Genomic DNA, 15,670 nt, shown 5'->3' with positions numbered 1-15,670 from the left:
TCTGGGATCTGAACAGATAGTTCAGCGCTTCTGCTCTGTTCTATAACCTGTAGATATGTAGGTCTGGGATCTGAACAGATAGTTCAGAACTTCTGCTCTGTTCTACAACCTGTAGGTATGTAGGTCTGGGGTCTGAACAGATAGTTCAGCGCTTCTGCTCTGTTCGATAACCTGTAGGTATGTAGGTCTGGGGTCTGAACAGATAGTTCAGCACTTCTGCTCTGTTCTATAACCTGTAGGTATGTAGGTCTGGGGTCTGAACAGATAGTTCAGCACTTCTGCTCTGTTCAATAACCTGTAGGTATGTAGGTCTGGGGTCTGAACAGATAGTTCAGCACTTCTGCTCTGTTCTATAACCTGTAGGTATGTAGGTCTGGGGTCTGAACAGATAGTTCAGCACTTCTGCTCTGTTCTATAACCTGTACGGAACAAAATAGTCTATACTTGGTATGCATGTTTCTCACTTTTGGGTGGCACACATTGGAATACGGGGAGGGGAATGGGCATTGTATATGCAAATTAAATAATGTAGTATTTAAGTAACAAAGTACTGTTTTTGTGGACATTACTGTAGTATTTACTACAGTGTGTTTTTTTCCGGATAATACCGTAATATTTAGTATAATTTTCTACAGTATACTACAATATTCTATGGTAAGTACGCCACATGATTGAGGAATATTATAGTGTGTAGTATAGTATTCTACAGTATACTACAGTTTACTCAATACTTTTATAGTAAATACAGCAGTATATTTAAAGTAAAATGTAGTGTTTGTTCATGTGGCACATACAATAAAATATGCATTAGGTACATGCATGCGTGAAGACCGTGCCCTGTGTGCAACTACATGTAAATACATTAAAGTAGTTAATGTATGTGTTGTACACTTCACAAGGCCCACATCCTGCACACAACTCAGCATGGCAACACAGTTAAAAGCATATATTTTTAGATACCATGTAGCGTTTGAAGGAATACATTTAGTTGCATAATGCCTTTTCTCTTTTTACTTTCACATTATCTATGAAATGCCAGGAAGTTTAAGGAGGTTTACATTTAGAAAAAAGCATCACTTTTCAATGTATGCTTATACTGTATGTGAAAGCTGCAATTCAGTATCTACATGGCAAACACATTCTCTAGCCACAGCTATTTTGAGAGTAGACTTCCACACCATAAGAGTAGCCCTAGCCTCCCCTTCTCCTCCCCTATCTCCTCTCTCCTCTTCTCTCCTCTCTCCTCTTCTCTCCTCTCTCCTCTCCTCTCTCCTCTCTCCTCTTCTCTCCTCTCTCCTCTCTCCTCTTCTCTCCTCTCTCCTCTCTCCTCTCCTCTCTCCTCTTCTCTCCTCTCTCCTCTCTCTCTCTCCTCCCCTATCCCCTATCTCCTCTCCTCTCTCTCTCTTTCTCTCTCTCTCTCCTCTCCTCTCCTCTCTCCTCTTCTCTCCTCTCTCCTCTCCTCTCTCCTCTCTCCTCTTCTCTCCTCTCTCCTCTCTCCTCTTCTCTCTCCCTCTCTCCTCTCTCCTCTTCTCTCCTCTCTCCTCTCCTCTCTCCTCCCCTATCTCCTCTCTCCTCTTCTCTCCTCTCTCCTCTCTCCTCTCCTCTCTCCTCCCATATCTCCTCTCTCCTCTTCTCTCCTCTCTCCTCTCCTCTCTCCTCTCTCCTCTTCTCTCCTCTCTCCTCTCCTCTCTCCTCCCCTATCTCCTCTCTCCTCTTCTCTCCTCTCTCCTCTCCTCTCTCCTCTCCAATATCCTCCTGAGTTTCCCAGCTAACACAAATTAGTGCTGATCTCAGCGTAACACTGTGCAGTAACTGTCTCAGTCCAGAGAGAGAGAGAGAGAGAGAGAGAGAGAGAGAGAGAGAGAGAGAGAGAGAGAGAGAGAGAGACAAAGAGAAAGAGACAAAGATAAAGCGAGAGAGACAGAAAGTGAGACAGAAAGAGAGAGACAGATAGAGAGACAAAGAGAAAGGGAGAAAGAGAAAGAAAGAGACAGAGAGAGAGATGGAGAGAGAAAGTGAGAGATGGAGAGAGAGAAATTAAGGAAGGAAGGAAAAATAAATGGACAGAGAGTTTGCGAGAGAGAGAGAGACAGGGAGGGGAGAAGAGAGAGACAGAGAGAGACCTGTTCTCTCCCGTTTCCATGGAAACTCGGGCAGAGCGGAGAAAAAGGAAAAAAGAGGAAAAAAGAGAGAAGTGAGGCTTTGGAGAGTCACTGACAACAAGGAAATACAGGGAGGGAGGGAGGGAGGGAGGGAGGGAGGGAGGGAGGGAGGGAGGGAGATACAGCTAAATAGAGGGATAATAGGGCAGCACATCTAATTGTGATAACATGATACATCCAGTGGGTTTGGTCGCCTGTCTCGACACAGTGCAACACTGTTGGTCTACCATGTCACAGAAGGAGTCAAATGATTGCTGTTGCTTTGGGTTCACACAACATAGTTATTATGTGCCTGAAATTTTTGACAAAAAATTTTGTGCTAAATTTCTCCTCCTCAGCTCTACCCCCCGCACACATTTCTATCCTCCTCTCTCCTCCTCACCTCTACCACCCACATACATTTCTATCCTCCTCTCTCCTCCTCAGCTCTACCCCCACCACACACATTTCTATCCTCCTCTCTCCTCCTCACCTCTACCACCCACATACATTTCTATCCTCCTCTCTCCTCCTCAGCTCTACCCCCCCACACATATTTCTATCCTCCTCTCCCCTCCTCAGTTCTACCCCCCCACACACATTTCTATCCTCCTCTCTCCTCCTCAGCTCTACCCCCCCACACACATTTCTATCCTCCTCTCCCCTCCTCAGTTCTACCCCCCCACACACATTTCTATCCTCCTCTCTCCTCCTCAACTCTACCCCAGCACACACATTTCTATCCTCCTCTCTCCTCCTCAACTCTACCCCCCACACACATTTCTATCCTCCTCTCTCCTCCTCAACTCTACCCCAGCACACACATTTCTATCCTCCTCTCTCCTCCTCACCTCTACCCCAGCACACACATTTCTATCCTCCTCTCTCCTCCTCACCTCTACCCCCCCACACACATTTATATCCTCCTCTCTCCTCCTCACTTCTACCCCCCCACACACATTTCTATCCTCCTCTCTCCTCCTCACCTCTACCCCAGCACACACATTTATATCCTCCTCTCTCCTCCTCACCTCTACCCCCCCACACACATTTATATCCTCCTCTCTCCTCCTCACTTCTACCCCCCCCACACATTTCTATCCTCCTCTCTCCTCCTCAACTCTACCCCAGCACACACATTTCTATCCTCCTCTCTCCTCCTCACCTCTACCCCCCACACACATTTATATCCTCCTCTCTCCTCCTCACCTCTACCCCCCACACACATTTATATCCTCCTCTCTCCTCCTCACTTCTACCCCCCCACACACATTTATATCCTCCTCTCTCCTCCTCACCTCTACCCCCCCACACACATTTATATCCTCCTCTCTCCTCCTCACTTCTACCCCCACACACATTTCTATCCTCCTCTCTCCTCCTCACCTCTACCCCCCCACACACATTTCTATCCTCCTCTCTCCTCCTCACCTCTACCCCCCCACACACATTTCTATCCTCCTCTCTCCTCCACACCTCTACCCCAGCACACACATTTCTATCCTCCTCTCTCCTCCTCAGCTCTACCCCCACACACATTTCTATCCTCCTATCTCCTCCTCACCTCCACCCCCCCCACACACATTTATATCCTCCTATCTCCTCCTCACCTCCACCCCCCCACACACACACTTCTACCGTACTCTCTTCCTCTCCTCTCTGTGCTAGAGTAGTCAGTAACATGAACAAGGCCACAGCTGTGATGGTTCTGTAGTGTACCCTGACCCCCTATAGTGCATGCGTGAGTGGATGTGTGTGTGTGTGTGTGTAGCTGTATGGCTCTGCTCTGTGTGGCTTCATGGAGTATTGAAACAGTTAATGTAATTCCCACTAGTGGAGAAGGAGCAGTAAACATGGTTGGGGGGCGTATGTAATTTGCACCGTGACATTGCCAGGGCCTTGGCTGTGAACACACGCTAACAAATTGCTGCTTAGATAAGCAAATCAACAGGGATCAGAAAATGGTTTCACTGGGGGCTCGGAGGGGCTGTTTGGGTGTGTGTATGTGTGTGTGTAACACTGGATGCTCGGAGAGGCACTGAGGACACAGTGGGAGAGAAGACAGGGATAGGGATTGCCATACTGGCATGATAATATGGTGACTGTTTGAGGTAATGTAGCTTCATTTATTCATCACTATTATAATGTCATCCATATTTGGAAGTCCCTCAATTGTCAGACGAACCTGGCTCAGCAGTCAGACTAAATGCTTTCAGCTATCAGACAGAATTCCTACTATGTCTACACACAGTGGAAGAGAGTGCAGGAAACCCTTACGAGGATTAGACTCAAATCACGGCACCATGGCCTCCTCCAAAATCCGTCACACCAATAACAGCAAAATAAAATGTTATTACCTGATCGTCCGTCCCGTTGGAAGTCTACGTGGTACCACTCCCCATCGTTGACCTTCTTGTTGATGGCTCTGGTCTTGGTGGTCCCTGACCCCATGTCCAGCAATAGATACAAGTGGCCATCCAGCATCTCGATGGCAAAGAAGTCCACCTTCAGTGTCAGGGGGCTCTTGGAATCCTTGAATTAAATCCCATCATTCTTTATTTAAAGTGCATTTCAAATCCCAACACGACTTTACAGTCAAACATTTTCACAAACAATCAGGAGGCAATAAATGAGATAAAATAACATAATAGGGAAGTCACCTTGGGAGCCTGTTTGGGCTTTCCGTGGCTAAAGAGGAGAAGCCCGTTAGGCTCTGTGGTACGGAAGTCGAAGGAGATGGAGCCCGTCTTCTTGGCGTTCCACTTGTTGAGCGTGATGAAGGACCCAGGGGTCTCGAAGGTGATGGGGTCAAGGGTCGCCACGTTCTCGCATTTAAAAGCCACAATGCCGTGAACCTTCATTTTGGCATCACCTTGTTTGGCCATCCTGGAGAGCTCGAGTCGCACGTCGTTGTTTTTGTACACGACCTAGGTTGATGCAGGGAGGAAAGGGGAGGGTAAGGGAGAAACAGTTAAATCCATTCAGCCAAAAGTAGTGCACTATACAGTACAGGAAAGAGGGTGCCATTTCGGACACAAGCAATGTTTGGAATTGTATGAATGGAAATGGACACTTTTCTGTGAAAAATGCACTACTGGCCAAAGGTAATGCACTTTAAAGTGTACCATTTTGTATGCACCCCCTGTTTGGGAGTATGTGTGTATGTCAGAATTCTGTTTGCAGAACTCAAACCACCCCCCTCGCCAAGACATCACCTCAATCCATCTGCAAACACATAGCCTATTACTGTAGCTATACTATTAGCCGCTACACATTAACCCACATTATCTCACCACTGGGATAGAAAAATACAATTTAATACTCACAGAGGGAGACTTTTTTGCAGTTTAAAGTAAATTCCTGCTATTCTACACATTTTGCCATGCTAATATGATATCTGAGTGAAAGTGATTATCAAAATCATTGGGGGCCCCCTGGAGGTCAGGGCCCCTTTGGAAAAAAATGACAGAGGTTAGGACCTCTGTGTCCTCATATGTAGTTACGGCCCTGGTAGGTAGGGATGTAGGTAGGTAGGAAGGTGTGCGGTGGTAGGTAGGTAGATAGGGAGGTGTGTGGAGGTAGGGAGGTGGGAGGGAGGGAGGTTGGTAGGGTGGGTTGGTGGGTATGACGTGTGGAGGGAGGGAGGGAGGTGACTAAGTGTGTGTGAAGTGAGAGATGAGAGTAATGAGAGCTAACAGCTGTACACGATGCAGGTGTTGCAGTAAAAACGCTGATTAAGGCCTCAGCAGGAAACCTGATTAAAATATACCCTGCTGATGATGGATGTGCCTCTCACTACCAATCCACAAACATCTAAATTCATCAGGCTCGCCCACACACACACACACACACACATGCTATGCAATGTATTATCAGACTACACACTGACCTCAGAGACACAATGCACTCCACAGGAGCTGACAGCAGGACTACAGAGTCTATGTCCCAAAATGCCACCTATTTCCTATGTAGTGCACTAATTTTAACAAGGGCCCATAGAGCTCTGGTCAAAAGTAATGTACTACATAGGGAATAGGGTACAGCAGCTAGCCTAAAGCTGAATCAGCACTACTTTATTAAATACCAGGCTATAATGCCATTAAGAAGGAAAAATCGACTAAACACTGATGACAAGCATCATCGTACAGTACCGTACTGCCCTGAATAAAATGTACCAATTGAACAATCGTCCCTACCTGATAAGTTGTATGACGCTGTGTGTAGGTATCTGAAAATATTTGCCAAGTTTTGTGGATACTGACAGACAGTAAGAAAGTTAGGCATGTTTTATATGGGCACTGGTCAAAAGTAGTGCACTTTGTAGGAAACAGTGTGTTATTTGGGACACATGGGAGTGTAGATGGCTCTCCTGATTGCACAGACTGCATTATCTACACATTATCTTTAAGCACCTCAGAGTCGATTAGGTTTTAGTGACTATACACCGTTAGAAACGGGGAGAGCTGCCAAGACATGTTAGAAGAGGTGGTCATTGTAACTGTGTTAATGACTTAATCTATAAGGGTTTCTGTAAATATACAGTACCAGTCAAAAGTTTGGACACACTTACTCATTCTAGGGTTTTTCTTCATTTTTACTATTTTCTACATTGTAGAATAATAGTGAAGACATCAACACAATGAAATAACACATATGGAATCATGTAGTAACCAAAACAGTGTTAAACAAATCAAAATATATTTAATATTTGAGCCACCCTTTGCATTGATGACAGCTTTGCACACACTTGGCATTCTCTCAACCAGCTTCATGAGGTAATCACCTGGAATGCTTTACTATTAACAGGTGTGCCTTGTTCAAAGCTAATGTGTGTCATTTCTTTCCTTCTTACTGTAATATGTTTGATCCAATCAGTTGTGTTGTGACAAGGTAGGGGTGGTATACAGAAGATAGACCTATTTGGTAATATACCAAGTCCATATTATGGCTCGAACAGCTCCAAAAAAAGCAAAAAAGAAACAGTATACTAGATTACACTACACTAAACCTAACAAAGGGGTACAGTACACAGACATCTATCTGAATTGTCTGGATAGTTTTTATATTTCTCAACTTCAAGTCATCTTAAATAATTTTATCTCTTTCAAGAATCAGAAACAGTTTGAAGAGTGGGGCACTGACATGAGGCAATATACACAGAACTGGATACACTTCATCTTATCTCTTCTAAGAAATGATATCAATAACAGCTTGATAAAAGGGCATTGAAAAATCTGTAACAGCGCCAGGTGCAATTTTCAAGCTGTTACAATTTAGCAGATTAACACTGGAGTGATAAATGATCAGATGGTCATGTGCAGGTAGAGATACTGGTGTGCAAAAGAGCAGAAAAGTAAATAAATAAAAACAGTATGGGGATGAGGTAGGTAAATTGGGTGGGCTATTTATCGATGGACTATGTATAGCTGCAGCAATCGGTTAGCTTCTCAGATAACAGATGTTTGAAGTTGGTGAGTGAGATAAAAGTATCCAACTTCAGCGATTTTTGCAATTCGTTCCAGTCACAGGCAACAGAGAACTAGAAGGAAAGGCGGCCAAATGAGGTGTTGACTTTAGGGATGATCAGTGAGATACACCTGCTGGAGCGCGTGCTACGGGTGGGTGTTGCCATCGTGACCAGTGAACTGAGGTAAGGCGGAGCTTTACCTAACATGGACTTATGGACTTGTAGATGACCTGGAGCCAGTGGGTCTGGCGACGAATATGTAGCGGGGGCCAGCCGACTAGAGCATACAGGTCGCAGTGGTGAGTGGTATAAGGTGCTTTAGTAACAAAACGGATGGCACTGTGATAAACTGCATCCAGTTTGCTGAGTAGGGTATTGGAAGCTATTTTGTAGATGACATTGCCGAAGTTGAGGAACGGTAGGACAGTCAGTTTTACTAGGGTAAGTTTGGCGGCGTGAGTGAAGGAGGCTTTGTTGCGAAATAGAAAGCCGACTCTAGATTGGAGATGTTTGATATGAGTCTGGAAGGAGAGTTTACAGTCTAGCCAGACACCTAGGTACTTATTAGATGTCTACATATTCTAGGCCGGAACCATCCAGGGTGGTGAAGCTAGTCGGGCGTGCGGGTGCAGGCAGCGAACGGTTGAAAAGCATGCATTTTGTTTTACTAGCGTTTAAGAGCAGTTGGAGGCCACAGAAAGAGTGTTGTAAGGCATTGAAGCACGTTTGGAGGTTAGGTAGCACAGTGTCCAAGGAAGGGCCAGAAGTATACAGAATGGTGTCATCTGCGTAGAGGTGGATCAGGGAATCGCCCGCAGCAAGAGCAACATCATTGATATATACAGAGAAAAGAGTCGGCCTGAGAATTGAACCCTGTGGCACCCCCATAGAGACTGCCAGAGGACCGGACAACATGCCCTCCGATTTGACACACTGAACTCTGTCTGCAAAGTAGTTGTTGAACCAGGCAAGGCAGTCATTAGAAAAACCGAGGCTACTGAGTCTGCCGATAAGAATATGGCGATTGACACAGTCGAAAGCCTTGGTCAGGTCGATGAAGATGGCTGCACAGTACTGTCTTTTATCGATGGCGGTTATGATATCGTTTAGTACCTTGAGCATGGCTGAGGTGCACTCGTGTCCGGCTCGGAAACCAGATTGCACAGCGGAGAAGGTACGGTGGGATTCGAGACGGTCAGTGATCTGTTTGTTGTCCACGGTGTCTCCCCCTTTGAAAAGGGGGATAACCGCAGCAGCTTTCCACATGCAAAAACACACTTAAAAACATTATATTCTGAAATTACCCTGCAATAGATGATGCTTGCAAATATGATACAGTATATGGTTCTACTGTACAGTATGTAGAACCCTTCTTGCCTTCCAAATAATTGTCAAAGAACCCTTTCTTCCAATTACAGTTCTTATGATGTTATAGAACCCTATCCCACTGCAAAGAACCCTTTCTTCCAAAAACAGTTCTTAGGATGTTATAGAACCCTATCCCATTGTAAAGAACCATTTCTTCCAAAAACAGTTCTTAGGATGTTATAGAATCCTATCCCATTGTAAAGAACCCTTTCTTCCAAAAACAGTTCTTATGATGTTATAACCCCTATCCCACTGTAAAGAACCCTTTCTTCCAATTACAGTTCTTATGATGTTATAGAACCCTATCCCATTGTAAAGAACCCTTTCTTCCAATTACAGTTCTTATGATGTTATAGAACCCTATCCCATTGTAAAGAACCCTTTCTTCCAATTACAGTTCTTATGATGTTATAGAACCCTATCCCATTGTAAAGAACCCTTTCTTCCAAAAACAGTTCTTATGATGTTATAACCCCTATCCCACTGTAAAGAACCCTTTCTTCCAATTACAGTTCTTAGGATGTTATAGAACCCTATCCCATTGTAAAGAACCATTTCTTCCAAAAACAGTTCTTAGGATGTTATAGAATCCTATCCAAATCAAATCAAATCAAATTTATTTATATAGCCCGTCGTACATCAGCTGATATCTCAAAGTGCTGTACAGAAACCCAGCCTAAAACCCCAAACAGCAAGCAATGCAGGTGTAGAAGCACGGTGGCTAGGAAAAACTCCCTAGAAAAGCCAAAACCTAGGAAGAAACCTAGAGAGGAACCAGGCTATGTGGGGTGGCCAGTCCTCTTCTGGCTGTGCCGGGTAGAGATTATAACAGAACATGGCCAAGATGTTCAAATGTTCATAAATGACCAGCATGGTCGACTAATAATAAGGAAGAACAGTTGAAACTGGAGCAGCAGCACGGCCAGGTGGACTGGGGACAGCAAGGAGTCATCATGTCAAGTAGTCCTGGGGCATGGTCCTAGGGCTCAGGTCAGTTGAAACTGGAGCATTGTAAAGAACCCTTTCTTCCAAAAACAGTTCTTATGATGTTATAACCCCTATCCCACTGTAAAGAACCCTTTCTTCCAAAAACAGTTATTATGATGTTATAGAACCCTATCCCATTGTAAAGAACCCTTTCTTCCAAAAACAGTTCTTATGATGTTATAGAACCCTATTCCACTGCAAATAACCCTTTCTTCCAAAAAAAGTTATTATGATGTTATAGAACCCTATCCCATTGTAAAGAACCATTTCTTCCAAAAACAGTTCTTAGGATGTTATAGGACCCTATCCCACTGCAAAGAACCCTTTCTTCCAAAAACAGTTATTATGATGTTATAGAACCCTATCCCATTGTAAAGAACCCTTTCTTCCAAAAACAGTTCTTATGATGTTATAGAACCCTATCCCATTGTAAAGAACCCTTTCTTCCAAAAACAGTTCTTATGATGTTATAGAACCCTATCCCACTGCAAAGAACACTTTCTTCCAAAAACAGTTCTTACGATGTTATAGAACCCCCACCCATTGTAAAGAACACTTTCTTCCAAAAACGGTTATTAGGATGTTATAGAACCCTATCCCACTGCAAAGAACCCTTTCTTCCAAAAACAGTTATTAGGATGTTATAGAACCCTATCCCATTGTAAAGAACCCTTTCTTCCAAAAACAGTTATCAGGATGTTATAGAACCCTATCCCACTGCAAATAACCCTTTCTTCAAAAAACAGTTCTTATGATGTTATAGAACCCTATCCCATTGTAAAGAACCATTTCTTCCAAAAACAGGTCTTATGATGTTATAGAACCCTATCCCATTGTAAAGAACCCTTTCTTCCAAAAACAGTTCTTATGATGTTATAGAACCCTATCCCACTGCAAATAACCCTTTCTTCCAAAAACAGTTATTATGATGTTATAGAACCATATCCCATTGTAAAGAACCATTTCTTCCAAAAACAGTTCTTAGGATGTTATAGAACCCTATCCCACTGCAAAGAACCCTTTCTTCCAAAAACAGTTCTTATGATGTTATAGAACCCTATCCCATTGTAAAGAACCCTTTCTTCCAAAAACAGTTCTTATGATGTTATAGAACCCTATCCCATTGTAAAGAACCCTTTCTTCCAAAAACAGTTCGTATGATGTTATAGAACCCTATCCCACTGCAAAGAACCCTTTCTTCCAAAAACAGTTCTTACGATGTTATAGAACCCCCACCCATTGTAAAGAACACTTTCTTCCAAAAACAGTTATTAGGATGTTATAGAACCCTATCCCACTGCAAAGAACCCTTTCTTCCAAAAACAGTTATTAGGATGTTATAGAACCCTATCCCATTGTAAAGAACCCTTTCTTCCAAAAACAGTTATTAGGATGTTATAGAACCCTATCCCATTGTAAAGAACCCTTTCTTCCAAAAACAGTTATCAGGATGTTATAGAATCCTATCCCATTGTAAAGAACCCTTTCTTCCAAAAACAGTTATTAGGATGTTATAGAACCCCCACCCATTGTAAAGAACCCTTTCTTCCAAAAACAGTTATCAGGATGTTATAGAACCCTATCCCACTGTAAAGAACCCTTTCTTCCAAAAACAGTTATTAGGATGTTATAGAACCCTATCCCATTGTAAAGAACCCTTTCTTCCAAAAACAGTTATTAGGATGTTATAGAACCCTATCCCATTGTAAAGAACCCTTTCTTCCAAAAACAGTTATTAGGATGTTATAGAACCCTATCCCACTGCAAAGAACCCTTTCGGAACTATTTTTTATAAGAGTGTAGATGAAACCTATTGGGAATGAAACAAAAACGATTTGACAATAATCTCTTGGCAGGAGTGTTAGAGAGGGTGGGAGGGGGAGGGAGAGCGGGACGGTGGGAGGTGGATGATATCTCTATAAGAGGAGCTGAAGGGGAGAGAGAGAGAGCGAGAGCGAGAGAGAGCGAGAGAGAGAGATATAAAAAATAAAGGAGAATGGTACTGCACTAATTTGTCATCAGACTCGAGCCATGACATCTAGGCTATTACAGCACTGGTGTTTTGTCATCACAACAGAATAGTACAGCAGCAGCTAGAACTGGGACCTGCAGACATATTCTGAAACATGGCACATGAGATGGAGAGTGTGAATGTGTGACTGGTTGGTTGTGTGACTGTGTGTGTGTGTGTGTGTGTGCACTATGCCCAGGCACATGTCATCAATCAGAGTTGCTAAGGCAACTTGCTACTGCTTGATCACTGCTCATATGTCATATGTCATCATCCTGCAACCAATGCCTACAGATCAAGGCTTATATGTCAGCTTCCTGCGACCATTGCCTACAGAACAGAGGTCATATGTCATCCTGGGACCACTGCCTACAGAACAGAGCTTACATGTCATCATCCTGGGACCACTGCCAACAGAACAGAGCTCACATGACATCATCCTGGGACCACTGCCTACAGCATAGGGCTCATATTTCATGAACCTCAGACAACTGCTAACATACAGAGCAGAGCCAGGCTGAACTGGCCTGAGTGGAGGCTTATGTTTACATGTTATCCAACAGACAAATAAAGATGCTGCAGAGAGGTTGTCCACTCTGCTGTTGTCACTGTAGTGTTTTTGTGGATTTTACTGTAGCATTCATTGTAGTGATTTTGCGGGAATGTAGTATTTGCTGTAGTGTACTGTAGTATTTACAGTTTACTATAGTATAAATGGGTCTTTCTATAAACTAGGGTAACAGTGAGTATTTCCTAAGCTGGACATCTTGTTACAGCTGTTGATAAGTCATTGATAATAATCTGCAAATGTTTTTTATGTCATTGCATTAAGATATAAGGGGAAATCATAGATATATTCAATAAAATTCACAAGTTGATTTAAAACTTACGTTTAACCCTTTATCATGGTTGGTGTTTTGATGGATTTTCTCCAAAATCGTGTGACATAAAACATAACATTTCTGTCCTTGCATTTATGGCAGTCTACGTTGTCGTTATATCATATATTAAACTTGAATCAGTTAAATTAGACATTGGACTTGTAAGAAACCTTGTAAGAATCCTGGATCTTGCAGTAGGAATGTGTTTTGTATAGAGATCTCAGAAAGAAATGCAGTGTAACATTTCTTGTATTCCTTATGTTACGGGGTGAAAACAATTTACATGGGCACACACAAATACAAAGTGATGTACAGTATGCGAAATCGAATGCTTCTAATCGAAAGAGTCCCCTCACTTTGATATTTAATACCTAAATCGAAACTGTCATTAATTAAAGTGGTTCTTCAATTATTATTATTATTTTAATTTTTTTATATTTTTTTTACCTTTATTTTACTAGGCAAGTCAGTTAAGAACAAATTCTTATTTTCAATGACGGCCTGGGAACAGTGGGTTAACTGCCTGTTCAGGGGCAGAACGACAGGTTTTGTACCTTGTCAGCTCGGGGATTTGCTAGCAACCTTTCGGTTACTAGTCCAATGCTTTAACCACTAGGCTACACTGCCACCTACTGCAGCATCATACTTGTTGGATGCGCCATGATATTGTGTCCACCTGATTAGTTACGCCATGATATTGTGTCCACCTGATTAGTTACGCCATGATATTGTGTCCACCTGATTAGTTATGCCATGATATTGTGTCCACCTGATTAGTTACGCCATGATATTGTGTCCACCTGATTAGTTATGCCATGATATTGTGTCCACCTGATTAGTTACGCCATGATATTGTGTCCACCTGATTAGTTATGCCATGATATTGTGTCCACCTGATTAGTTATGCCATGATATTGTGTCCACCTGATTAGTTATGCCATGATATTGTGTCCACCTGATTAGTTATGCCATGATATTGTGTCCACCTGATTAGTTACGCCATGATATTGTGTCCACCTGATGATATTGTGTCCACCTGATTAGCCATGATATTGTGTCCACCTGATTAGTTATGCCATGATATTGTGTCCACCTGATTAGTTACGCCATGATATTGTGTCCACCTGATTAGTTATGCCATGATATTGTGTCCACCTGATTAGTTATGCCATGATATTGTGTCCACCTGATTAGTTATGCCATGATATTGTGTCCACCTGATTAGTTATGCCATGATATTGTGTCCACCTGATTAGTTATGCCATGATATTGTGTCCTGATTAGTTACCATGATATTCCACCTGATTAGTTGCCATGATATTGTGTCCACCTGATTAGTTATGCCATGATATTGTGTCCACCTGATTAGTTATGCCATGATATTGTGTCCACCTGATTAGTTATGCCATGATATTGTGTCCACCTGATTAGTTACGCCATGATATTGTGTCCACCTGATTAGTTATGCCATGATATTGTGTCCACCTGATTAGTTACGCCATGATATTGTGTCCACCTGATTAGTTACGCCATGATATTGTGTCCACCTGATTAGTTATGCCATGATATTGTGTCCACCTGATTAGTTATGCCATGATATTGTGTCCACCTGATTAGTTATGCCATGATATTGTGTCCACCTGATTAGTTATGCCATGATATTGTGTCCACCTGATTAGTTACGCCATGATATTGTGTCCACCTGATTAGTTACGCCATGATATTTTCACACATCCTCACCCAGGAAGGAATTTTCTGAAAGACAGTCAAGTGACGGACAGCATTTGTGATAGCACATGCAATACAACAACAGCCCAAGGAAAGGAAAAAGGTGTTCGCGAGGAATGTCCAGAATATGTTGGTGTCTTATTCGTTATGCCGTCGAAGCGAGTTGTGCCTGGATCCATGTTGGATCTAATATCCTTAGCGAATTGAATCGTTGGATCCGTTAGATGTTTTAGTGGAAACAGTCAAATGTGCACAATTGTATAGGATAGAAGCAACACCTAACGCTATTCCTATTAATTATTCTGTATTTAATGACAAAAAATGACATAGCCTAGTGGGCTTATTCACACTCTGATCTGTTAATGATATAACATGACTAATCCATTTTGTTTTCCATGTTACACCTGTCATTTTAATGAACACAAGGGGCGTGAAGCAGTCTACTTGAATTTGGAGCTCAGAAATGCAAGTACTGGAATAGTCATATCTTGAAAATCAGACATTTCCTCAATTTGGTGCTTGAAAGGTCCTTGTAATTATTGTAACCAATGTAGAAGTTCTCCTGCTCCCTTATACGTATCTGTGATTTAGTTTTTGTGAGAGACGTGGCCACTTTCATTTGTTTGCCGCAGCTACAATTGAAGGGTGTTGTGCTACTATGTTGCAGTAAAAGCATGTGCGGTTATTATGAAGATGACAACATCTAATGCTGGCTTCAACTTGGCTTCCCATACAAATCCTTCCATTAAAAAAGGAACATGGTGTATGGTCACTTTCTCATTATAAAAACAGTGATGGTTAGATTCAAATAGTGAGATTAATTCTGCCGCGATTTGTGGCTTTATTATATGTGGCTGTGTCAGCCACATAGGGTACAGAAAAATCTCCACGCATTCAATTTATTTGTCAGACAATATTCTCACATATTTTAGAATGTAATAATAATTATAATATCAATGCATTGGCACTGCCCAAGAAATCATTATTGTTGTCGTGTGAATGGCCTACTTCATGGACACTTTTTGCATGCTTTTGGGGAGAGGGGTTCTATATTAGACCCTACATCTACAATTATATAAACTATACA

At 42.5% G+C, this 15,670-nt stretch overlaps 1 protein-coding gene across 18 annotated transcripts in view; it reads right to left on the bottom strand.

Annotated features, from left to right (window-relative positions):
• The window catches only part of LOC135523501 (neurexin-1a), a 608,692-nt gene that overhangs the window by 366,148 nt on the left and 226,874 nt on the right, over nucleotides 1-15,670 (bottom strand). For all 18 annotated transcript variants that reach the window (XM_064950217.1, XM_064950216.1, XM_064950219.1 and 15 more), the window contains 2 exons: nucleotides 4,802-5,068; nucleotides 4,499-4,673 (listed from right to left, as the gene is read on the bottom strand). In XM_064950217.1, the coding sequence (XP_064806289.1) occupies nucleotides 4,499-4,673; nucleotides 4,802-5,068 (442 nt within the window). The remainder of the gene's footprint in view (nucleotides 1-4,498; nucleotides 4,674-4,801; nucleotides 5,069-15,670) is intronic.

The sequence above is a fragment of the Oncorhynchus masou genome, chromosome 31, assembly GCF_036934945.1.
Source record: "Oncorhynchus masou masou isolate Uvic2021 chromosome 31, UVic_Omas_1.1, whole genome shotgun sequence".
Classification (NCBI taxonomy): Eukaryota; Metazoa; Chordata; class Actinopteri; order Salmoniformes; family Salmonidae; genus Oncorhynchus; species Oncorhynchus masou.
The sequence above is the reverse complement of the archived record's forward strand: the minus strand, read 5'-3'. Positions and strand labels throughout refer to the sequence as shown.